The 27,564-nt window shown below is 32.5% G+C and overlaps 1 protein-coding gene across 15 annotated transcripts in view; it reads right to left on the reverse strand.

Annotated features, from left to right (window-relative positions):
• Positions 1 to 1,065: 1,065 nt before the first annotated feature.
• Positions 1,066 to 27,564, reverse strand: part of LOC126818600 (polypyrimidine tract-binding protein 2) — a 102,158-nt gene continuing 75,659 nt past the window's right edge. For 12 of the 15 annotated variants that reach the window (XM_050546093.2, XM_050546100.2, XM_050546087.2 and 9 more), the window contains 15 exons: positions 21,290 to 21,436; positions 19,446 to 19,595; positions 19,030 to 19,081; positions 18,376 to 18,434; positions 17,363 to 17,528; positions 16,578 to 16,664; positions 15,706 to 15,729; positions 13,568 to 13,728; positions 11,176 to 11,209; positions 10,496 to 10,588; positions 9,214 to 9,311; positions 8,733 to 8,851; positions 7,949 to 8,023; positions 7,654 to 7,717; positions 1,066 to 6,419 (listed from right to left, as the gene is read on the reverse strand). In XM_050546093.2, the coding sequence (XP_050402050.1) occupies positions 6,351 to 6,419; positions 7,654 to 7,717; positions 7,949 to 8,023; positions 8,733 to 8,851; positions 9,214 to 9,311; positions 10,496 to 10,588; positions 11,176 to 11,209; positions 13,568 to 13,728; positions 15,706 to 15,729; positions 16,578 to 16,664; positions 17,363 to 17,528; positions 18,376 to 18,434; positions 19,030 to 19,081; positions 19,446 to 19,595; positions 21,290 to 21,436 (1,398 nt within the window). In that variant the 3' untranslated portion in view covers positions 1,066 to 6,350. Of the gene's footprint in view, positions 6,420 to 7,653; positions 7,718 to 7,943; positions 8,024 to 8,732; positions 8,852 to 9,213; positions 9,312 to 10,495; positions 10,589 to 11,175; positions 11,210 to 13,567; positions 13,729 to 15,705; positions 15,730 to 16,577; positions 16,665 to 17,362; positions 17,529 to 18,375; positions 18,435 to 19,029; positions 19,082 to 19,445; positions 19,596 to 21,289; positions 21,437 to 27,564 lie in introns of those variants that run through there. The other 3 variants (XM_050546088.2, XM_050546091.2, XM_050546092.2) reach the window with 3 other exon arrangements.

The following is a 27,564-nucleotide window of genomic DNA, read 5'->3' on the forward strand; positions in this document are numbered from 1 at the left end:
GACTTAGTTTATGTCAAAGTGGGTGCTGGATTGTCAGTCTTGAACGTCCCGATTTGACAGAATTGTAATCAAGTGATACAGAATTCCGTCCTGTCACTCCGGACAGCTGGGGCGGTGTGAGTAGAATCGTGACTATTTTTAAGTAACAAATATATTTCAGCATGGATGAAAAGACTAGAATCAGCATTATGAATTAACCTCGACATTCTAGCTAAATTGCAACTGATACAGTTCTACTCAAGCCAGCTGGAAAAGTTGCTCCAATTGAGATTCAAAAAGATCTCTACTGCTCTTATTATTATAAAACAAATGGCTATAAACCATAGAGAGAGAAATGGGTTTTAACGTCCACTCGACACAAACTAATTCCCTTGCGGGTAGGGGTCTTTAGCAGTGGGAGGAAACCGGAGGACCAGGAGAAAACCCACTAGGTTGGACAGGCAACCCTACTTCTTGTAGGGTACAACCGGGGAATCGAAACTACGCCAGCTGACTCCATGACAAACCTTATGATACAATGAACATTCGGCCATCCAACTCCCCCCCACCCTATTCTTTAATAAGTTCAGAGGGAAATACAATATCAAAAATGATAGTTAAATGGTTTCTTTCAGTAATTATTTATGACAGTTGAATATTAGTCTTCATCTGGCCAAATTTTGCCAAAATCTGGGTTGTGTGTAGGCCTGGATAGAAGCATGTATAGACCAATCATGCGCCCCTTTTAAGATCTATATACCAACTATTAGCAGTACGATGAATCAAACCCCTGCCCAATATTCTGGTAGACAGAAGAATGCTAGTTCAATGATTTATTCCAGTGATTATTAATTAATTCTAGACAATCCTTATCTAGCTGGATTTTACCAAAACCTGGCTGTGCGTAGGAAATTTGTACAGACCAATCATGCGCCCATTTGTAGCAGTACGATGAACAAACCCCTGCCCAATGTCCGAGTAGATAGAAGAATGGTAAAAACCAACAGGTGATTGGAATAAGAAGCTGTAAGATTATGATGTAAAGCATAGTAAAAGAAATGCAGAGAGAAAGACAGAAAAAAAGAATTATTTTCCCACATCCATATATATGTTTAATACCACACAAGAACATACAATTGAATTAGTCATAGAAATATCTAGTTGTCCTATACAAACTATAGAAATACCTACTAAAGATAGAAAGAAATAAACTAGAAACAAAACAGATAATTATAATTCAGGGAAATATGATAGTTCTAGATAGTGCCATAGGGAAGATCAGAAATATAGTTATATCAAGAAAATAGTTTCAGTATTAAAATATTCCAGTGACTGGCTTGTCATTAGGGATTTATATAGCACTATAAAATGTTAATTTTCAAAATATAATATATCCTTACGCCATTAAATTAATGAACTGTGAGAAACTCCTAAGGTAAAACCAGTCACTTTTAATATATCAATACATTCATGCTCAAGTTTTAGATGATTTTATGGATCAATTCAAATGCACAAAATTTTAATCCTTTTTTTTTTTACAAAACAGTTCTTTAATATCCTTAAGGCCGTCGTTCGCACTTCATTTGGTGAATTTTAACAATAAAATCGTTTTTGAGGTTTTATGATTATCTGCGAGTAACACTATCTAGGAACACATACCAGTCATTTTTTTCACAAAATTCTTCTTTATTTCTACAAAATTTGGTTCTGAATGATCCCACCCTTTTTTATTTTGAGATAAAAATAGCAAGCAAGAACAAGTTTTGCATACCTAATGAGGTTATTTCGAGATTACGTTATTTGATTGGTCGGTCACATAGGTCAATGGTGAAGTGTCCAATCAGAAGCGGGCAATCCTCTAGGTCAGGTCAATAGGCATGCGCACTAAGCTCAGGTCCCAAATCAATCCTGGTTGCTATATTACTGAACCGTACGTCACTGTTTATCAATATTTTTGAAGATTTTCAAATAAAATGCGTTTGAAATTGTTTAGATGACTAAATAAGTATGACAGACACTCATAATAAACAAAATGAAGATGAAAATTCGTCTGCTAGACCTAGTAGTGGTATGGTTGCAATACCATTACCAGGTAGGCCTGCTGTCAGTGATTATTATAGTTTATTAGTTATGGTTGTTTTGAATAACATCTATTCCTATGCCAATGTTCGGTTGTAAATTTACACACAAGAAATAAAATAAGAAAATACTGTATATTGATAAGAAATACATTAGAAAATATATATATTAAAAGTCAGTTTATTAATATTAAATAAATGAATTGAACAGATCGGCGTAAGTTGTTCTACTGAAATACTTCAACTTCAGTTGTTGATTTCTCAAAACAGTTTTTTTCTAGAGTTACCAATTTTAGTCATGCTATATCTCTGAAAGTTAACGTCAGATTTTCTTGAAACTTGGAATATAACTTCCTATATAATAACTTTGTGCAATAGGAAAATTTTATTGAAATCTGCGAAATAGTTCCTGATATATTGTTGCCATAGCAACTGTGACACGTGAAAGAATTTTGAAGTTAACATTAAAATGTGTATAACTTGCTTTCTAATTATTATTTTGTAATGAAACTTGCCTATTGCACAAAGGAACATGTCAGTAACCTCTCTGCTTAATTTTAAAACATTCTGTTGAATAGTTTCTGAGAAACTGGATGACTAAAATTATACGCAGAAATCCAAGATGGCCGCCGTTTCCATAGCAACAGGTACCCCCAGGAAAATTTTTCGGCCGTTTTTGTAATATTCAATGGATGTGTTCTTAGATGTGTAAGAATGGTGACTTTACCTCAATTATTAAAAAAACTGAAATTTTCTACTGTCCACCCCCTTAAATTGCGCAATACATGTCACTTGGTACATCATATCAATTTCATTACAGGCTTTTTTCATCCTTGCATTTATATATCATATTCAAAAACTCTAAAATCAAGAGTCTTCAAGTATATATTTAATAAATAAAAAAGCAAAAATTCTTAAAGATAAAAACTTTCATAACAGTATGTGGTGTTGTTCCCTTTTGTTAGGCACATTTAAAACTTGCGTAAAAACCATGGCAAGTTCAGATCTATATAAGTTTCCCCCATATGAAACTGGGAGATTCCCTATTATACAATATATAATAATATATATTCATATATATATAACAAGACATATAAAGGCAATCAATTCATGAACATATTAATTATATATATATATTTATAATATAACCATCAAAATAAAAAGATGTCATTGACATCACTTCTGTAGTCCAGAAAGAAGTTTTAACAAATATCCTAAGACGATGATCTTAATCTAATCAAATCTAGAATTATTAGATAAATACGAACTAAATGACGTATGATTTTCTTTTTGTATTATAATTTAACCCATAAACAAAAACTGGATTTCAAGATCAATTCGTTACACACATACATACAGATGTAATGTTACACCATGAAATTCTTTATAAAATAAATTTGGATGAGATCGGCCATCAAGATCTCTTATGATTTCTATGATAAATGTGTGTTGTAATAATAATAATGAACAATTCTTGTTCGGATTTCATAACTTGTAATCCAATTACTGTAAAACCAGTCTGTTATATTCAACAAAACGTGACATCAAGGTGTTTTTCTTAACTATTGGATGTAGGATAAAATATTACAATGGTTACAAACAACTACATTCTCGGAAACCTTTCATCTCTCGCCAGCTAGTTCTCTGACTCTGGGTGTCGTGAACTCTTGGTGTCGTGGAACTAGGGTAATCGGACAATTAAGGTGTGAACTCTGTATATCCATAACTTTCCCCACATTAAAACATTCAAGTGACTGCTTTATACGCAATGGGAAGAATTCTGTCCAAACAACATCATTTCCACATAACAGGTACTCTAATTCAAATTCCAACTTAACATGCACACTTTATGTAAACACGTGGGCCTCAATTTTTTTACCCATCCGAATGCCATAGACAGGCTTTCCTTGTCAGTTCCGCCAGCCCCACCCCTTAATAAATTCCAACCAGATGTCTTAACGAGAGATTATGTATTTGTGAGAATAATACAACTAGAAACTGAAGCAACGACAATAGTTATTATAAGAAAAAGGGGATGTTAAAATAGTAATCAACTTGAACACTACGTAGATTGAATGCAAAATCAAAAACAACAGGTCCATCTATAAAGTCACTCAAATAGGTCAGATTTTTAATCAATCAATCAATAAGCAGTATAAACGTATGAACATAGCAAAAACAGAAAAAGGGTCCCGTTATTTCAAATTGTTTTCAAAATAGACATTTCCGATGATCAATAACAATTTTTCTTCAATGCACAGTAAGGCCATGAATAAAGTGGAATGCTGCTTTTGAAATATAAATTTTTACGTAAGAAATTCAACATGATGCAGCCATCTCCATAGCAATCATTAACAATGTTTATGTTCCATTGCCATAGCAATCATTAACAATTGTTTATGTTCTGTTGCCATGGTAATCAATGTGTACGGCTGGGTCATGTTTTGATGATGTACAAAGACAACAAACAATAAAAACAACATACCAACAACAACATCACCCTGCTCGTCTTCAACACATTAATAATAATAATTATAATAATAATAATAGTAAAATGTAAAATAAATTTCCCATACAATTTTAACTCTTCAAAAAATGCAAAAATATATATATCCAAACCTTAATTTCATGGTTCATTAAAAGGTTTTCAACACCAAATGCAAAAATAGAACTTACAAAAATTATTCACTACTTCTACCGGCAAAAAGAACATTATTCTGCTATACTAACTATGTACGGTTACAGTATATATATAAAGTTGTCCATGAGACTAAGGGACGAATACACCATTCATAGTTTCAGCTTAAGCTAAAAATCCAACGCCTCACATAAACAGTCTCAAAGGAGGTTCAACTGACTTATACTTTGAAGAGTAGTCTTGTCGAGATTGTTCTGCATGACATCAAGCTTAGTTGAAATATGAATGGCACATGCGACCCGATCTGTTTAATAAGATACAAACCAATGTTGTATCGGGGAGAGTTTCTGAAGCATGGTTTTGAGTGAAACAGGGTGGGCAATGTTAATAATAATATACTAATCGTCTACTACCTTTTAAAATTTAATCTTAATTGTTAATTATCATCTATTAATTAGTTATTATAGTTTATCACATTATGTTTATTAATAAATGGATTTCATGTTATAAATCAGCTTGAAAGAGAATTAACATCGCCTATACTTGTTAACGCCAGGTTGAATTATGCTTAAAGTAATATAAATTGAACACCACACGACCATTAAAAAAAAAAATAAAATAATTAAAATAAAATGGCGGGTGGCCGTGGTGAGGTAATTAGGTAAATACCTATAGCGTAACAAGAATAGGTTGTCAATTCTACTGCTCCAGTCCTCGTTGCACAAAGCTCACATAAAGTCACATACATTGTAGCATCGTTTCGTTAAAAAAAATCCAATTTACGTATGTGTGAGTCTTTAACAAGCAGCTTTGTGCAATGTGGCCCATTACAAGATGTCTATCTTTTCATATACTATACGAAAAAACATCCCTTTTCTCCATGTTGACACTGTAATGCACATTAAAGTTTTATTAATACTTGCTGCCTTAAAGTCAATTTTGCAAAGCTGGAAAAAAAAGCTTGACTAATTAACTTAACTATCTTGTTTATCGAACACAGCTATTCCGAAAAAAAAATAATAATAAAAAATAATAATAATAATAATTAACTATTGAAAAAAACAAGCAGGTGTCTCAATAATAAACAATAAAAGGAGAAACGGATGGATAAACAATGTACAATATCTAATAATAATAAAAAAATTTGATTTTCATTAATATTATCTTCGACACAATTCCTCCTTTCATTGCATATATTTACCGAATACCCTGTTTAAGCCAACAAAATTAAACAATATAGCAAATCAAAATAAATCAACGCATGAAAAGTATGTCATGTATAAAACAAATACAAACAAATATTTATGCCAAATTCTTTATATAACATAACAATACAATCAACTTAAATGGCCAACACCCGTACACCAAAAACTAAAATTGTCCTGTTTTATAATTTTTACTACTTTCTAAGTTGATTCTTTCGCATATTAATTTTTCCCCTTTTTTGTAATAATGAACTTTTTTTTTTAGTAACTTTGTGTTTTTTTGCGGCAAGATTAAAAGCTGCTTTTCAACAATTTGTAAGAAAGGCACTTGGACCCCCAGCAGTCTGTTAGCTTTCAAAAACAGCGACAGAAACTCTTTTATAACAATGTAATATATATTTGTTGTACAGCCACGTCATGTATGTGTATAGCTCTATACTTGCTGGTAATTTAGATCGTGGACTTGGAGAAAGACACTCTAAGATGACTGTTTTCACCCAACTGGTAGTTATGCGCAGCCTGAAGAAAAGAATAAATTAATCAAATGTAAATGAAGTGGGGGGAGAGAGAGAGAGAAATGGGGTTTAACGTCCACTCAACACAGGTCATTTCGGGACTAACATATGGGTTAATTTTATTTCAATAATTCGCTTGCGCGTAGGGGTCTTTAGCAGTGGGAGGAAACCGGAGGACCCGGAGAAAACCCACGAGGTTGGACAGGCGACCCTACTCCTTGTCGCGTACAACCGGGGATTCGAAACCACGCCAGTCGACTCAATGACGGACTTCATGAAACAGCGCGCTCACGCTAACCATTAAGCCATCCACCCCCCCCAAATGTAAATGAAGTGGGGGGATCACAGTGGCTAAGTGGGTAAGACGCTGGCTGGCTAGCCTGGAAGTCAGGTGTTCGATCCCTGTATTGGCCGAGAAAGTTCATCCAGATTTTCCAGCGTGATTCCTCCTTGTCAGTGATGCAGGTCGGAGGGCCTGACAAGGACAACTGTCTAGTCATTCGGATGGGACGAAAAACCGAGGTCCCGTGTACACATTGGCGTGCACGTAAAAGATCCCTTGACAGTTGAAAGTCGATATAAGAGTAGGCTGTAGTGCTGCTGTCCAGGCAAAATTTCCTTCATAGCACACTGTATGGCGTATGCCCGTCTTCATTAGCCCAGTTCGGAGCAGAACAGTAGGGCGTTAAACCCCATTTCATTTGTAAATGAAGTGATATGGGGTTTAGCATCCAATAGTTCTGATAAACAAATGTAATTAAGAGGGTGTTTTTTTTCCTTCCTCTTTGCTAGACAAAATTTCAACTCGAGAAGGAGAGAGAGAGAAATGGGTTTTAACATCCACTCGTCAAAAACTAGGTCATTTCAGGACTAACACATGGTTCAATTACATTAATTTGCTTCCGCTTAGGGGTCCTTAGCAGTGGGGAAACAGGAGAAAACCCACAAGGTTGGACAGACGACCCTACTCCTTGTCACATACAAGCAAGGAATCAAAACCCTGCCAACTGACTAAATGACAAAACTTATGATGCAACGCGCACATTTTAAACATTCCCGACGTTACTGAGCCGTGTCAAACCACCATTAGCAACGATATCAACTATGACAGCAATGTTATCTTTGTTGTGTAAAGATTCCATCTTAATTTTCCATACAAGATCCCAATAGTATGAGTCTTAAATTAAAATATTTCTGTAAATATTATTTCTTGTGATATAATCTGACAGAATACTTACTATTAAGGAATTTATAGCTTCGTCTAATGAAGCCATCTGGATCAAAGCCATTTTTCTGTCTTTTCTGTAATACAAATAAACATAAATTGTACGAGACATACAGCATTTTACAAGGCAATTTGTTTCAGCAAATTTTCGATTGAAAGTCAAAAATATTCTGTTTACATTGTTTGTGTTGAATATCAAACACAAAAAAAATGAAATTTGAAATTGGATCTAACAAAAATGACCTGTGCCCACCCTGTTTGAATCCTTTCTTCATAATAATACAGTTGAAATACATATCAATACTTACGGGAAAAATTTAAAGGCCTTCACAGTTCCTTGTTTAGTAAACAACTCTGTTATTTCTTCTTCAGTTACACTTGGTCTAAAACAAACAAAATACATTTATAATTAGTTTCATGCCACATGATCTTGTTATATGTCCTGGGAGCCACAGTGGCTCAGTGGGTATGGTACTAGCTCATTAACTCAGTTATGGTTGAGAATGTTCCTCTGACTAACTTGTCCAGTCTAATATCCCCTTGTCCGTGATGCAGAGAAAGAGAGAGAGAGAGAAATAGGGTTTAACATCCACTCCACATAAACCAGGATTTCGGGACTAATGTCTGGTTCAATTTTATTTCAATAATTTGTTTGTGCATAGGGGTCTTTAGCAGTGGGAGGAACTAGAGAAAACCCACGAGGTTAGACAGGCGACCCCACTCCTTGCCATGTACAACCAGTGATTCGAAACCACGCCAGCTGACTCAATGACAGACCTTATGATACAACACACACATGCTAACCATTTGGCCATCCCTGCCCCCTCTCAGTGATGCAGAACAGAGGGCTTTATGGCAAGGAAGAGGGACTATTCATTTTAGTTGAAAATCAAAATAAAAGTAGACTGTAGCGTCACTGTCAGAGAAAAATGTTCTTCACAAAACATTGCATGTCTGTCTTCATTAGCCTGGTTGATGCACAAAAGTAGAAACCCAATTTTATTTCTTATATTACGTCCAATGTTGACCTATAACAATTGTTAAAATTAAAGTACATGTAAACAAAGGTGTTCAAACATTTGTCATACTTACGGAATGTTAGATAAATGCAATACACTTGATGGGGGAAAGATATTCTGACAATTTTTAGAGCCTGGTCGTTTAAACCTATGAAGAGGAGATGTGGTGAAATCTTTAGTTAAACCAGCATCCTGAAAAAGAGGTACAAATGCAATGAAATTTATAAATATTCGAATAAAACATCAGTAAATACATTTTATGTACTTCTCAGATTCATTCTATTGAGAGAGGGACACTAGCAGAAGTATTATTTGTGTTGCATGACCAAGAAGTTGGGTATGTATAACCTTTCTGGGAAACCTGGTTCTAATTTCCATTAAGGCCAATATCTAATTTTTCTTGGATTAATCCATCCTAAAATATACCTCAATTAATAATTTAATGTTTAATTAAGATAACAAAACCAAAATATCAACTGTCGATAAACTCCTGGTTTAAATGGATTAAAAAGGTCTATCAAGAAGAAACATGTTATAGAGTAAATGTAACTTACAGGTTGTCCTTCCTTCGGCATCTGAACAAGTGAGTGTTTGGACTGTGCAACTCGAATAGGTTTACCCCATACTTTAACTTTATCCAAGTATGTGATAGCTGAAACACAAAATGGACAAATTAAATAGAACATCGTAAAAGTCAAAAGATAGGTTGCCAGGCAACAAAACATACGCCCACAGCAGCTAAATCGTACGGGCAGTCAACAAGAGTTGTCACATATTTTTAATTTTCGGTAATGAAACATTTATAATAAAATAAAATCTGATTATAAATTTAAAGCCAATCGGATATTAACTTTGGCCTCTTGAGCGTCTACAAGATTTTTCAAAGTGATCAAGGGCCATAACTCTAGCAGTAATTATCGGAAATCGCTGAAAATCAAAAGGCTTCTTCGTCTCATGACCTTAAACACTGTGTATAAATTTAAAGTCAATCGGATATTAACTTTGGCCTCTAGAGCGTCCACAAGATTTTTCAAAGTGATCAGGGGCCATAACTCTGGCAGTAATTATCGGAAATTGCTAAAAATCAATAGGCTTCTTCGTCGCATGACCTTAAATACTGTGTATGAATTTAAAGTCAATCGGATATTAACTTTGGCCTCCAGAGTGTCCACAAGATTTTTTGAAGTGATCAAGGGCCATAACTCTGGCAGTAATTATCGGAAATCTCTGAAAATCAATAGGCTTCTTCGTCTCAAGACCTTAACCACTGTGTATAAATTTAAAGTCAATCGGATATTAACTTTAGCCTCTAGAGCGTCCACAAGCAATTGTGGACGCCGGACCGACGGACGCGACGACAATATACGATCACATTTAAATGTGGGCGTATAAAAACTGTTCCATTGCCAAAAGTTGTTAAAGTATATAAGATTTACTAAAACATTCAATTTCTAAGCATGGAGACACAATTAGTACTGATGACATCATAAAGACATTTAATTAAGGGAGGCAGATGAATAGGGTCACCTAGAACATTTCCAAAGTGAACCCATATACTCATTTTCATTATCTTTCTTTTGTTAGAATAGGGGAACTGATTCACCATCTCGTTTAAGCTAAAATATCTTCGATATATCAGCTAGTGGTCCTTTAAGTATTGATGTTCTGCATATTGTACTAAGATGTTGTCTTATCATGTAACAATGTTATCTATTTAATGCATTAACTACTTGACTGTGTTCCAGTACATACGTAATTAGTCAAACGTAACAAAGTTATCAATCAAGTCTCCTTTATTATGTTGTACAGGATGTTATTCTGGGTTGAAGAAATTACCTAATTGTGCTTGATGTGGATCAGCCATCTGTATCAAAGCATTATCCTTCTTGTTAAATAGGATTTTTACCCGGTGTACATCACCATATACTCCTACAATAAAATCACACAATCTAATATTAGAACAAAATATCTTGAATTCATTGGATCATCAAGGAGATTCCTTGAAACCCAAGCAATAAGCAAAGCATACAGAACGGAGAATAGGAGAGAATCGATCATATGAAACTATAGTCAGAAAAATTCTAAAACGGCAAGATCTGGAGATATCTAATCAAGAAAAGCCATGACTATTGAAAAAGTAACATACTGCAAGGTCTACTACCAGTGTACAAGATATGTTCTACTTGAAGATTTGGTTAGTGAGTAAAAAGAAACCATCGACTGAATACATATTGGTATAACCCAGCACTCAGTTTTATATCAACTATAGCTTCATAATGATCATCTCTCCCTTAATTAATTCTTTAATCAATGATTTTCTTTAATTAACAATCTTAAATTGAAAAGGCACCATTTTTATATTCCAAAAATTAAAAGATTTCATAAAAAAAAATTCTTAGGTTTTTTAAAATAGATTTGTAAAATTATTATTCATTAAATGTTAAATTTTTGTATCATTATTTTCTGGTGCTACGTTCTACTACAGAAATAGAAACAAAGAGTGCTTAACAACGTACCAAAGAGGGTAAAAAGAGCGTCGGGCGTGACCATCTAGAATCAGAGCGTACAGGTATAGCAGAGCGGAGAAAGACGAAGTCAGTGTCCGAGCGAACGAATAGAGAATCCACATGAGGCACCAGCATAAGTGGTAGGACGGGAAAAAAAAGAAAAAAAATGGGAAAAATTATTAGAGTGATGAATAATCATTCAGAATGCTGCAAATATTGGCATTTATATGAATTAATATATAAGATTAAAATACACAATTTGAATATGTTGTTACAAGTTCTAATCTTGTGGTGCCTTGCTTGTATTAATATTTTTACATCATCATACTTGTTATATCATTTATAAATATGTTAGACCCGGATCAAAATATGTCAGGTTCAATTCAAAATCGTTCAGGATCAGTTTGAACAAATAATAAATATCAATCCTGGAAATATGGTGCATGTTGCAGACTTCCATCAAGACATGAATTCAAGATTTGTCTGGTACAATTTCTCATTTTGTCCCGCACAAATTTTACATCAGTGATATTTAAAATAAATATCCCTTGCACAAAGATTCACGATGTCAGATACTAGTTAAGGCTTAACAATTTTTCAGGTATCGGTATGTATAAAATGAGTATTTCCTGACCTGGATAACTCATACACTTTCACAAGTTTAAATGAACGTAAATTTGTCATTTGGCCCCTAAAACTACATGACATGTACACATTAAAGTGATTGGTGTAATTTAGAAATTTTTTTTAACAAGTATGATGATGGCTATATCTAATGTCACCTTTTAAATGTACAGAGTTCATAACCTTTTACGTAAAACATGTGACATGCAATACACATGCATTTCAGCCGACACAATTCCACAATGAACACATAAATTACACAAATTATATTCATAGCCTAGGTCATATATTAATCTACATAATAAATACTAAGCAATAATATATATGGACAATAAGGCAGGAATTATGTCATGCATGCTCTTAGATACAGACACTATATCTTTCATTTAAGTTAATTCTTTTAATAAAAAATCTTCCCCCAGTTATTTATATTTTTTCGGAGAGCACCAGGTAAAATAAAACCGATTAAAAATATTGTGTATTTCAAAATGCGAAAATATATTAATGAGATATAAGATATTCAGTCTTATGAATATTACAAAACATGTTAAGAACAAAATAATCAAACCACCATATTTTAATTTTTATTAGTTTGAATTAGAATTTATTTTTTAGATTAGACAGTCAAAAAACATTAACAGTTTCTTCAAATACAGTTGAACCAAAATATCAAATATTGCTATAAATTTTTTACTCAATTTCAAAATAAGTATAATTGAAATTTGTATAGCATTAGAGTCAACCCAATAAATACTACTACCATGTTAAATAAGTAAACGAATTACAAAGTTATAATAACCATCGACGTGAATACAAGTCATCCCATTTCAAAGAAACAAACAGATGTTACTAACATTAACAATAAATATGTTGGTTTGACTCAAGTTACAATTATTAAGTACAAGCAAGATCCTTTTTTTTTTTTTTGTATTTTTTAAAGAGGCAACATTACATAGCAATAGACACTACTGAGAAAAATAAAATTTTGTCTGTTTCATTTACGCAATTTGACCTAGAAAAGGCAGATTCATTATTGAGATACAGACGTGTCTCGTACAAATATAGTTCACATAGAAATGAATTGAATCTAGTTTAATGTCTCATCAACACAATACTTTGGTCATTTTGAGACCCAAATATGGTAATTTTTATTTCTATGGTTACATGTACATACGAGTAGGGGAATTTTCCCCCAGACACAAACAAATTTGCCCACTCTTCTTTGAATTCCAACTGCCAAGGGATCTTGTACGTGCACTACCAATTGGTACACCAGACCACAGTTTAGACATATTCAAGAGTGTACTTAAATAGACTGTTCTAAGTTTAGATGAATTTGGTTGTTTCAACAATTAGCCAGAAACATGTTTGAATAAGGTAAATAATTTCTAATGAAAAGGAATACTGCCTCTTTAAAACATGAAAAACACCATTGTGAACAATAATTTTTCATTCTTAATTAGTTTCTCATAATGCCATTGCACTTACTAAATACACATTTTTCCATTTTGAAAAGATCATTTATGAACTTTATACTTTATCAATTAAAGATTTCTGTGAGAAAACTAAACACCGAAAAAAAGGTATATTCAGACATAATAATATGTTCAAAATGGTGGTTTTTATTAAGGTAATTCAATAATAAATATAGGACCCAAATTCCACAGAATAATAGGTTTTAAGTTTTAGAGAAGACTGTGACTTGTTATATAATATATACTAGCACTGGTTATAATATTGAATTATATTTATTATAAGATATGTTTAAAGAATATACCTGTTCATCAAGGTTCGACACCAATATAACACTACTTCCAGCTTGTGCGGTCAATGGTAAACCAAGTCTTGCAGCATTTAATGCCGCTGCTGATGCTGGTAAACCAAAATTGCCACCAAAACCATGATGAGCACCATAACCAGCTAATGGCATCGGAGATCCTTAAATTATACAAAAGGTTACATTTTTTAAGAACGTTTGATCATTAATTATAACATTTCGATGGTTGACTTTTCTTGCTGAATGTGGAATAGTTACATCACAGCCATAACCTGTAAAATATGTTACTCAAAATGGCAAATATTATCGAATTAAAATAACTATTCTTCTTGAATTAAATCTTTAACATTTTGTCGAACAACCACGATCAGAGAACCCAACACATGTAAAAAGTTAACTGATAAATTATACGAAGAAAGGAAGTAATAGAGGCTGAAGAGTTGAAATACAACACAAAGCATGCAATATATTAGATACATTTATCTCATTTCTAAATGATAAAATCTATCATTATTACCAATAACTGCACAGTTTTTGTCAATATCCACCAGTATATAGATACTGATCAATTTCAACAGAATTGATTCAAAATTTCAAAATCGAATTAGTAGTAAATAGAAAATGAAAGTATACTAATTTATAAATAATGTAAATACTTTCTGTGCTGATTTTTTTGGTAATTAATGACTGAAAGATCAAGACTACGACTGAAAGAACAAGACTATAATGCTCATATCAAGATACATTTAATGTCTACACATAAAATTTTCTTCATAAATAATTCAAATACTGATGATTACTAAGAAATGATCCATTTATACCAGCACATGCAATGAGATTATTGTTTAAAAAATTTCCTTTAATATGACAAGGCACATGAAAGGAAAAAAACTGATTGAATTATTTCAGAATTCAGAGTGATGTAAAATAATGAAATAGAATGTAATGTCTTGACACAACGCTTTGGTCATTTACAGACAACAGGTGGTAAGTTTAATATCTATAGTTAAGCATGTAACAAGAGGTAGGAGAATTTTGTCCAGACAGTGGTGATTCAACCTACTCTTCATTTGTTTCCAACTGTCACGGTTTTGTTTTAAGAGCCTGCCAATGAGAACACAACTGGACCTCAACTTTTTGCATCTGAACAACTAGACACAAGTTCCCTGACCACTAGTCTACTACGATAACCCCCTGATGAAAATAAATCCCAAGATATTTTAAAAATAATCCCATTGTGTGCTGATCTTAAGATAGAATAGAATTTCCATTCAGAGAGAGATGCTGAAAAAGAAATAAAGTTAACGACACAGAAAAAAGTAGAGTAAGATTACAGGACTAGAGATAAGCAGTACTGTGTTCAGTTAATCATCTTTGCTTTTGTAATCCTCGTCTATACTTTCGCTTTATTAAATCTTAAGTAATGGAAGATGTAGAAAATGAGGCTGGATGGCTTACTCTGCCAACAATTGTTGTAATTTGGTATAGTACTTTTAAAATCAAGGATTCTGAGAAATTATGTTAGGTAATATAATGTATCGACAGTTTCAACTGAACACAGCACACATCTTGTATATACAGCTACCTGGTTCACATTCAACAATAGTTCACATCTAGAAAGTTAGGTGATATCAGATAAACCGATTACAAAAGAAATGTCTTCAAAACTTTATTCTCATGAAAATTACACACGGTAGGACTAACAATTTGTATATTTCTGTAAGAATTCACTAAAACTCTCCGGGGAATATCAGGACTGATGTTAGAAATTGCAGTCTGGATCACAGTGAAACAACCAAGGATGGGCTTCATATAGTAAATTTGAATTGACAAGGGCAAAAAAGTCCAATGGTTCTCTACATAAATATTTAATTTACAAGAGTCGTCACTCAACTGCAGTTGTGGATTATTTCATAGAGAAATAACATCAGTTCACAACAGAATTATGGCAAAAAATATAATTCAAAAAACTTTCCGAGTTTTGAAAATCTAATGAATTCTTATGGATCGCGATTTTTATGTAATTTTTAAAGAAGAAAGTTTAGAAGACAGACAGAGATGATTGGTTATACACGTAAGTAAGTAGAAGACTGTTGAGATTGGAGGAGGTTTATTTCACCACTTTTAATACAACATACCTGCTAAACCTCCAAAAGATGGTGCTGGAAAAAAACAATAAAATCTCGAATTTTAATACAATTTCTTCATAAACTACAGTTTTCTTACCTTAAATACCTACATAATATGCATTTCTAACAATAACTACTCAAGGCTTATATTTTAGTAAGGTATATATATTTCCTCCACTTCTATATTACATGACTTTAGCTTTAGGGAAGTGAATTATGAGCAGTATTTACAGTACACCAAATACCTTTATTAACAAGGTTTAGTTTGAGAAGCAAGTGGTTAGTATAAGCAACAAAATACATCTTCTAACCGATGTTGGTTGTCTTTTAATTTGATCACTGATTATCATCAGTCTAGCATGGTCTTTATCTATGTTGGTACTATATATATAATATACTCTTCATGCCATGGTGTGAAAATATAATAAAAATATCTACGACCAAAACTAATTACATTTACTCTATTTATAGAGGGAAGCAATATAATTACACACAAGCAGATTAAAAGACGGCTTTGAATCATTTGTTAAATAAGGAATTAGTGATTTTATTTGGAATTGTGCAGAATGATCACCTGAGATTTATAATTCTGGCTAATTTATGACAAGACGGGGATCAAGCTTATGAATGGAATGGTCATCATTTATTTGTGCAGTGCCAGGAAGCAGACAAGTGTGTTTCCACATATACTTCTTTAAATTCTAATGTGCAATGCCAGGGATGAGAATTTTGACAAGGCAGTGTCCATTTCCACCTACTCTTCTTTAATTTCTAATGAATTTACGATAGATTTAATTTTCTTTTGCTTGATTCAAAACCATCTTGAAACCCTACAAAATGATCTACTATAAAAAATTATGTAGCTAATATATGCAGCATACCTCCAGCATGGGGAGCAGCGGCACTTAGGGTATGTAGCTGTGGTCCAATACCGGGCAGAAACGGTGAGGTCATAACCCCGGGCATACCTTTTTACAGTTAGATTTAAACATGGATTAATTGTGATTGCCAAACAAAAATATAGGCAAAAAATTACAAATCAAAATTAAGTGTCCATAGTGAACACATGAAAGGAGAGAGTGGAGTTTCTGAAATAATTTGACAGCAAGTTTTGTATTAAGATTAAGACTGTTTTTGTGAAGATATATGTTTCTCAAGAAAATTTTTTTAACGTATGAACGTGTAATTATTTGTTAAGATATTTGTGAATGTGATCATGTCTGTGTGAAAGTGAACATTGTGAGGTTCATGTGAAACGATTTCAATCCAAACACTGTGTATATAATAAGTGTGTATTTTATTCTATTTTAGTCAATCAGGCATTGAGGTATAAGAGGCAATAGAAAACAGAAGAAGGGAGTTAGAAATGGAGGAAAAAAGCATAAAAAAACGTGCAAATAATTTTAAAATAGAAACACTTAGATTTTTTAAACTAAATTTCCTTTTCACCATAAAATTAATTTAATTCAAAACATCCCAAAATTTTAAACCATAATTTCTCCAAAAACTAACACATCATTGAATAGCAGAGAACAGTATATTTAATATAAAATTTTACAATTTGTCCAGAAATATTCCCATTCCATATGAATGATATGTTAGCGTATTTTATTAGCTCAAAAAGCAAAAATTTATTGGATAAAATATCAAAATGAAATGAACTTACCACTTAAATGGAACGGTTGTTCAAACCCATGATCTCCTGATGGTAAATCAGGCCGCGTAAAATCACGACTCTTTTCATTATTATACTTAACATTGAGGTTTGTAAGTTTGGAGTAGTCAATTTTCAATGTGTTACAGCCATTGTATATATTCTGACCATCTAAAGTCTGAAAAAGAAAAAAATCTGTGAACAATCTGTGTTATACATAATGTAGAAAATTAAAGAAAATTCTTTATGACAAACAATACTTTGGTAGACAAAACTAGGACCTTAAGTCATTCCTGAACATATTTGAAAGGGATTGTCCTTTCATTGGCTGATTGCTAACATATGCAGAAGAGACCCCCCACCCACACCTATCTCTTTGAGTGCCATCCATAAGTCTTTTGATCAACCTCTTTCAATCTGACCGACTCCAAGTTGGTATTTTGGTTTTGTATCATTAAACAAATGTTAGATATAAATTCAGCCGTGAAAAATTAGATATTGTCCAAAAAATAAAAATGACGATGATTTGCTTTAAATATCAATTTTGGAAAAGATACAAGTTCTAACTGCACTGAGTAAGTTCTCACATTATCGGAGAACACGTCAGAATTTTCACCACGTTGTAATAAAATATAGAAATGTCTGTTATTTTTGTTTTATTCAGCAGATGACTATAATTTCATGTGTTTTTATGTAACACTATATTACGTGCTCCAGTAGACCTGCATATGTTTCATGAATATTCTAAAGAGAGCTTAAAGGAGCCATTCTAGATTACATAGAGCTTAAATAAGTAAATCTAAAGCCAAAATGCAAAATAATTTACTGAAACAGACATAGGGTGTTGTGTGATCACAAACCCTCCATAAAAAAAAATTACAATTTGCATTTATTGGTACATTATTTTCGTATGGTTGCATAATGCCAGAATAAAGTTATTTAACAGCCCTTAAGGATACAGAATTAACAAGTTTTATTCTCTCAAAAACCTGGAACAGCTCCTTTAAATCTGTCTGTCTACTTACTACTTTTGCAGTATTAGCTGAAATGGTGTCTGAAAACTGTATCAATGCTTGGAATGTGTCTGGAAATAAAGAAAACGTTTTAATATTTATAGACCATGAAGTCAAGGATAAATGGCATGTAAATTTGTAGAGAATTCTTCATGCGGTATTGATAACCAAAACTCATAAATACTCTATTCAGACTATAAATTTTATTTTACAACACCATTTCCTTTGCATCTAGATATCATAATGATAATTTTTTTACAAGGTTAAAATGCATTAATGTGTACAAATCACTGAGACTGTCAATATCCTGCAGAGATGAGTTTTACCATCATGATTAAGTCAAGATTTTCTCATTAGCCGATATTTTATGGTTGCATATATTTCATTTCGTTGCATAAAAGTAAGTATATATTGGTAAGTCTCTTTTGATATACCTCCAACTTAATACACTTTGTGACTTGGTCATCCAGATTAGGTCACATGATTCGCGGTCAATCATTATAAGTTTCTTTCAGGTAAAACTATGCAATTTATAGCGAAAAAGGAAAATGGATGATATGATCTGTGATTTCACTACTGTGGAAGTCAATAGAATTTGCAAATATACTTTTGGTTATCGTGTTACAATTATCCATGGACTGATGACTGCCTTTCTAATATACTTACTATTTTTCGTAAAGGTGATGATTTTTAGAATTTTACCAAAACGTTGAAACAACTGAAATTAGAAAAAAAAAAAAGAAATTATTTATTTAAGACATTTCAACAGTTGTTAATATTGAGAGTGATTTTAAACACTTCCAGCTATCTGTTTTTAGCCAACTTTATCTCTACTGATAAAAGGTGATGAATATTTAATGAAGTATAAAGTGATCACTGAGTTCTCTGAATGTTTGTGATTACTGATTTCCACCATTTTTTATACATTCAACCCTGGAATTAAAGACACTTGTACCAGACACAGTTGGGCAAAAATTTCAGAGTTTGTCAGATACGATCAATCTGGTTACTGTCATTTTGTCTGGCACGAATTTTTATTTTTTATTTTTTTTATAACTTATGAGAGTTTGAAATAATATTACCTGATGTAAGACATCTAAAGTAACAGGATAAAGGACATTGTCTACAATTACACGAAGTATAGTTGTTTGATCATCTGTACCACAGCTACCTGGACTACCCATAACACCACCAACATGAGCGGCTTGTAGAGCTGCTTGTGCTGTAGCATTCTGAAAATATACGATAGCAATAAACATTTAACCCTATTCTCATTTCAATCAAATTGCCAATCTGCATCAAATGGCACTGAAACAATCTTGCTGACAAATGACACACACTTGCTTTCAGTTACATGTATTCTACAAGCTATCAATTTAATTCAACGCAAGTTACAATATTTAACCACAAACTATCATTCTTCTGTAATAAACAAAAATCATGCTAAAATCTCTGTTAAACCATATTTAAGTGGAAATGCTATTATTTCCCAACAGGCATTTAGTTAATAAAAGATTATTCAGTAGTCAAATAGATATAAAACTTTATTCCCGATGCCTCTCCAGATTTGTCTGTTCGACTTGTACAATATTAGACCCTCTAAAACAAATAACTGTTTTTTGGAAAGACATTTAAAATAGTAAATATAAAATCAAATTGTTGTTCTGCATTAAACAGATGATGAGGCAAGTCATTCAGTCACACTTGTTAGGGGATCCACTGCCCAATAAAAAACGAAAATACTTTTTCCTGAATGGTCTAAGAACCAGAATATTTTTTTTGCATTGCCTTATATAACAAGCAGTACTGGACAGGGAATTATTTAATCATGTAAGGCCCCCTCTAGTAAACATGGTTGAGTGAATGTTGAGGTAATAAGGCTTATCATTTCTATATTGTCTGATTATACATCTATTTTTGGCTCTATTTTAATTCCATGGTGCATTATTCCATCAAAATAAAACCATCTTTTTTTTTTAAATTGCAATATAGGATAAAAAAAAAATTTGTGCCAGGAATTGGTCTCCAAGCACTATTCATCTTGTTGGTCTTGTTGTTGGTGACGCTCGTGAAAAAAACCTAAGGTTCTGACAATTGATCGACATGAAATCTGACAGAATTGTTCTTTGGACAATTGTGCATCAAATAACTGACTTTGATTTTTGATAAAATGTAACAAAAGGAAGGAGGTGATGAAAGTATGCACAGTTCCTGGCCCATAGATCTTGTAAAATATACTTTGTGAAAACAGCTCACATAAACTCTTGTCATAGAATTTTTTTTTTTTTTGGACATTCGTTTCAATGAGAATAAATTAACATACACGTCCTCTTCCGATTTATATTTTTTATGTTCTAGTCATACCAAGAATCCATAGGACTGGTCAAAAGAGAATATAGTGGTTTACTATACTTTCTTTGCTTTGAATCTATTTTATGTTTTAATCAAAAAGATAATACGTAGGACTGGTCGAAAAAGAATATACCAGTATATTTTTTATATACCTCCTTCGATTAGATTTTTTTAATGGGTTAGTCATAAACTGAATGCGTAGGACAGATCAAATAAAAGAATTTAGTGGTTTATTTTATGTGCTAGTCATAAAGAGAATGAGAATAAAGTCATGGTTTATTTTTCTTCTTTGATTATAATTTTTCATCTGCTAGTCATAAAAAGAATGCGTAGGACTGGTCAGATAAATATATCCATTTATATACTGTCTTTGATTTTCTTCTTTTCTTTTTTTAATTGTTAGTCTTCAAAAGAATGTGTAACACTATAGAAATAGGTATAAATTGATCTAGTAAATTGTACAGATGTGCACTGGTCTATTGTGTTCACATATCTATTATTGTGAGAACTGCCAACTCTTTATCTAATCTCCCATAACGTATCTTTAAGTTTTATATTAAAGTTATCCTCTCACCTGTAGTGCATGTGAGGCATCTGTTTTGAGTTCCTTGTGGTTTGAAAACTGGACGTAACATGGTTTCATTCGAATCTGTGCAGGGCAGTTCTGATAATAAGATACCATGTTGCTTGCAGAAGATTCATCGCTGAACTCGAGGAAAGCCTGAAAAAATAAAACAAAGCTCACATTATTCTCCAATCATCTAGAGCTGTGTGCTCGACATTAACAGATGCCAGTTCACCATGACATGTCAGGCTGTTTTGTAATAAGCAATGATGATTACAGTGATTTCGACAATATTTTACACAAGCAGAAAAGAAAAAGCCTCAAATTTGGATTATTTTGACAATAGTGTAACAATGGGAATAAAATTGCAAAATTTAGGAGAAATGGCAAATCATGTTGTTTCATCACCAATCTTGAATAGATGAGTCAAGAGTTCAGCTTATAAATTTTCCTTCCATTTAATGCACAACACCCATCATTACTCACAATAGCTATAACATAATTTGCACTTGTTATCAAGCTAGAACTTGCAGGCATATCTGACACGATATGCACTAGTTGTAAAACTAAGTTTATATCTTACAGGTATATTTTACTCCATTTGCACTTGTTGTTAAGTTATAACTTAACTTGAAGACATATTTTACACGCTTTGCACTTGTAGACCAGTGGTAAAGTCAGTGAAACATTCATTGTGTTTTTAATAATAAACATAGAGAACATATAGAATATACATCAATAAGATAGAATTATCATTTACAATCTGTTGTTTATATATGTAACAACCCATACTACATGTAATATACCATGCTAATATCCTATAATAACATTACACTTATCATAATAACAGCAATCTCCCTTCTTGTTATCTCCTCATGTCAAATTTCAAATGTTTTACCAACTAGACTTGGCAATGGTAAGTCATTTTTTATATTTCTGAAGTTTGTTTTTTGGGGGATGTTTGAATTGTATGCTGATATAATGTGTGCTATCAGAGGTTGGCATAAGTAAAAGTGTTGTATTTTTTGAGGGGTGGTGTGTTAACTATTATTATGACGTGTAAAATACATATGCATTGCAGAAAGAATAGTTGTTGGTATATAAACAGAAGCAAGAATGGAATATGGTATAACATATCATCAACCCAATGTTTTTATAATTTGTATTTCCATGGCTGCATGTGTAATGCAAGGTTGGAGAATTTGGTTTAGAGTTGTGTTTCCTCTTTATGGTCTTTTGAATTCCAACTGTCAAGGGTTCGTTTAATATCAATGTGTACAAAGGTAGACCTCAGGAGAAGGTTCTTTGCGGCACATGCCAAGATTTGAAGACAGAATATTGTCGTCAGGAGTCCACAGCCCCACATACACTGAAGCAACAATTATGTCTATTGTTTACTTTTACTTTTAATTAAGAAATGATATTAGAAATTAATTTATTTGATATTAGAAATTAATTTATTTGGCATATTCTTTATATTATGGGGACTGATCAAGTAAGAACCGATTCAGTGCTTTAAGTTTAGCTTTCACATCTACAATAAGAATTCTCTATGTTCATTAAGAGAATGTTTCGGTTAACTCTAATGTTGGTACTTAACGAAGATATTCCCCATCTCCATTACAAGAATGTTAATGAAACACTAAGGTCTTATCATATTATGTTTTTTTGGCATCAATCATGGGAGGCAGAGTTAACCATATTAGAGTAATTAAATATATCCATTACAGTACGTTAAACTTATCATATTTTTACCGGGATATTTCAAAGTACCGTTTTCACAAAGCATACGTAAATTTATGTACGTATGTAATGTATAGCTTTCTAAAATTGAAGAGTAAAAGTTTCTCAGAATATGTAAGCATTTATAGATTTGTATGTGAGCTAGCTATCTATCATTTTCCTCCAAGGTGGAAGTCTGAATATTTATATAGTTGTAAGTGTTTGCCATGTTCCTTAACCGTTTGTTTTGAGTTTCTTCTGGTTTGCTTATATAATAAAGAGAAGTGCTTCCTAACTTTGTTTCTAGCTTTTTACAAATCCACAAGGACCCCCCCTATCTATCTGCATTCAGTAAAATTTCCCAAATTATATGAGTTGTAATTTGGACACTTGCCACCACTTTTCACATCATATAAATATTTGATAAACACCAATACAGGCCATCTTATCGGAAAGAATTAAATTATGAAACAAATATGAATTCTGAAAATGTCATATATTCCTGTTCAATTTTTTTTTAAATATCGTTTTTTCACAGACCCCCCTCCTGGACTTCGACAAAATTTCACATACCCAAGGTTGGGGAACACTAGTAAGCAGTGAGATATCCTTATTCACTTGAATACAATACACAATTATTATCTTTAACAACATTAATACATATACTATGTAAATAACACAATATGGAAATACAATAACTGCTTTATTTACATATAGCGCCATGTTAATTTTGTTTTTAATGTGCTCAAGCGCTAAACATGTCATGTATAAAAATAGTATGCATTGAGCTAAAAGTTCAAATTATTTGGTAAATGATTTACAAAATTGTGTGTGGGGAAACCAAAGGATTTTAATGCCTTCAAAAGAAGTAGATATAAGAACTAAATAAAAATCAATCTCCTGCATCAAACCACACCTTAAAGATGTCCTTAACTCTTGATTTATGTTGATAGCCATTAAAAGTACACAAATATTTGAGAGTAATATCATGGGTCGTAACCTTTCCAAACAGTCCGGTTGGTACACATTAAATTAGTTGTGGGAGACCAAGTATTCAGCTTCAAGTATTTCTAGACATTTTTTCTGTAGACATCCTACTAAGCATGCTAGCATGTAACCAAGGTCAACAATTTATCTCATCATAAACAGCTTTTGTTGCTAGATGTCCATTTCATGAATATTGAAAAGATTGGTTAGCGAGATATGCATTCACCTGGAAACCTATCATACTATCGTTTACTTGCTTCTTTGATATACAGGCAGGAGAGCAGAAAACCTTGGTTCATCACCATTCAACAAGTTAATGTACCAAATCACAGCCATTTACAGCATTTCTAAGCCAATAATGAATGGTGTATGAAACCTGAGGCCTTTTGTTACCACCCTAACATATTAAGACTCATAATTTGTTTTGAGTTAAAGCTATTGGCGAGTGGAAAAAGGTAATCTGAGCTTGGCACTTATATGTTCTTCTAAGCTGCCAGAAAATTAACTCTTGTTTATTTTTCATTACAGTCAGTGCTGTAGTAAGGAACAGCAAAGATTATGTCACAATGATTAGGTAAAGAAATCAAATTAATAGTTCTAACCATTTGGGAGTATTCTTCATCATATAAAAGAAATTTAATTCAAATGTGTTCGATCGAATATGCCAAGCTGACAAATTTCATGAATTTTCGGGGTTTAAGTTTTTCCACTGAGGTCTGGCCTTCATCTTATACTTCGCTTTGACTTATATACGGATGAAGGTAAAAAAATTTTTTCAGTAACCATCTCTCCACGATGCCACACGCATGCACTATCGTCTAAAACAAAACTACTTTAAGTTATACCATTCCAATCAAATTATTTGTAGACCTTTCTTAGCTTGTTTATTTCTTTATTTAAAAACATGAGATATGGCCTTTTGAATAGGGATACCCTTTCGCAAGATTTGAAACTACTATTATATGACTCAATTTTTGTTATCTTTTTTTATTCCTTCTATTCAGTCTATATTCTTGAAATTGTGGGGTTTGTAAAAGAATGTTATATAGTTTAAGAATTTACCATCAAATTTTTCAGAACCTCCCCATATCACTAAACCCAACCCTTGTTTGCACAGATGACAAACCAGCAGCCTAAAGCTTTATTAAGCAACCCCCTCAGCTTGGGATTGGGAGGATGATAATACAACATTCAATTACTTTCATTTCATTTAAAATTCCTCCATAAATAATAATCGCTTAAGTCTAAAATTTTAACCATAAATCCTAAGTTCAGTTTAATTAATTCACAGATAGAAATTCTATATGAAATAAAAAAATAATGAAAATAAAACAGTTAATTAATCAGCTCAAGCTAGAATTGGAATGGAACCATAAATTACTAAGCTTGACTTTATTCAAACACTGACCGAAATTCTATATCATCAAACAAATAATGAAAATCAAACAGTTAATGAGTTTTGGTAGGAAATACATCTTTATGATTAATCTACCTCGGTTGCTGTATAATGGATGTTTTTAGCTTTATCATTAAGTCACAGCAGGCAATAAATATAAGGATGACATTTTCCACATTTCCAATCAATATAATAATATTAGAACTAAACCCTTCTGACACAATTCAACGGATAGCCCATTTAATAGTTTACATACAAACACAGTGGCTCAGTAGCAATTAAACAAAAATATTAAGACCATATTTCACAAACATTTTATACATCTATCACCATGGTAACACAGAGTATAAAAGCTATCAACAGAATTTGTCAACCATGTTGTTGCCACCAGTCTATTGAAGTGACTAATTATCTGTCCCTAAGGCCTCTGGGTAATCTGGAAAGCATTTTGATGACCATGTTTCACTTTCTACTGAATTAAAATACAATCAGACATGAACATTAATAATTCACGAATCCTAAAAACTGGCTTTTGTTATTCTTCTCTCTAGCAAATGAAAATAAAGAACAGTATAAAAGAATAATGGAGAGAACTTTTTGTGTTGCCTTTCCATGTTCAGCTTTTATTCCTGTGTGTGACAAATACATTCAAATATATTTAGAATATGAATAATTCAAACGGTTATATTTGTTTTAAGATAAGCCTATCAATATTTATCTCTTCACACAACAGAAGCTTTTATAGTCTATGGAATTATTCTATGTACTGTCATGACTTTATCTAGCCGATTTGCATGGATCAAATTTTCAAAATAAACTCAATCTCAACAGAAACTCTTTGACTAAACCGTTTTTCCCTGCCACCTTCAGACACCCTACAGTTCAACAGGAGCTTTTCTGTAATCATTCTTTTTTTAAGTTTATTCTTTATCACACCACAGTAAGATCTGTACCGTTTGCAAGTGGAGGGATTTACTGTCAAAATTATATTGTTACTTAATTCTGTATTACTGAGAGAAAGCAGACCATCATTGTTGTAAAGGAAAATTGTTTGAATTGGTAGATTATGTCAGTGATTGATGTGTTTGAGATATCAATCATTACAGAAAATTCCACCCAAGATCTGAATTATGCCCTCATTGTCTGGTCCATGACAATTAAGCCAAAGGCCGATTAAATCATTACAGTTTCAATTGACATAATGCTAAGCTAGGGCAGTGCATACTTTTGTTTTTGCTCATTAAGAAACCAAAGGCTCATTGTATAATTTAAGACCTCAAATTCCGTCCAATCCATTTCGCTCAAGACAGCGGTGTTTGTATCACGAATTTAGAACACTAAATTACAGTTTAACTTGCATTTTTAACCCTAACAAGAAAAAGATGGGCTCAGATAATTAATGGATGACTACTTAGTTAAATTCCTATACGATATTCCACTCCCAACCCCTCAACAGTACCAGAAATGTATCACGAATCATGAAGGTATATTGTCGATGATAATTAACCCGATTTAACATCAATAACTTTGTCAAGTTCACATGTAAATTAACTTAGTTTTCAACAAAAATTATTAACCAATTTTGAAAACCATGGCAACCCAAAAATTCAAATAAAAAAATTCCATTCTACCCACTAATGCCATTCCATATGTTACGAATGCCATTATGGAATGCCATTATGGAATGCCAATGGGTTTTTCTTTTACTTAAAAGTTCCTGCTTAAATTCGTTTCATTTTTTTAAACTAAATATGCAAAATTTGACATGAAAGTTACATAGAGAAACAGAAATGTTAATTTATCTCATATTATTATTTGGGCTTAGTTCAACTTTTCTGCATTTTCTGCAGCTGTTAAATTAGTCAACTCGATCTATTTTGACTACTGAACAAACTGTACAAAAGAATTAACAAGATTTAGTGAGAAGACATATTAAATTCTGAGTGAAGTTATAATTTCATGAAATGCAGTATTATTATATTTTGTTTGGCTAACATCAACCATATTTGATAGAACAGAATTTCTGTATATACCAATACTCTTATGTGTAGACAAATATTGATTCAGGAAAAAACACTTCTCCAGAAAAGTTACTTGCTTCGTTCCCTTTACAAATGAAATGGGGTTTAACATTCCTACTGTTCTGCTCCGTAGACGGGCATACGCTATATAGTGTGCT

This window comes from Patella vulgata, chromosome 4 (genome assembly GCF_932274485.2).
Source record: "Patella vulgata chromosome 4, xgPatVulg1.2, whole genome shotgun sequence".
Taxonomy (NCBI): domain Eukaryota; kingdom Metazoa; phylum Mollusca; class Gastropoda; family Patellidae; genus Patella; species Patella vulgata.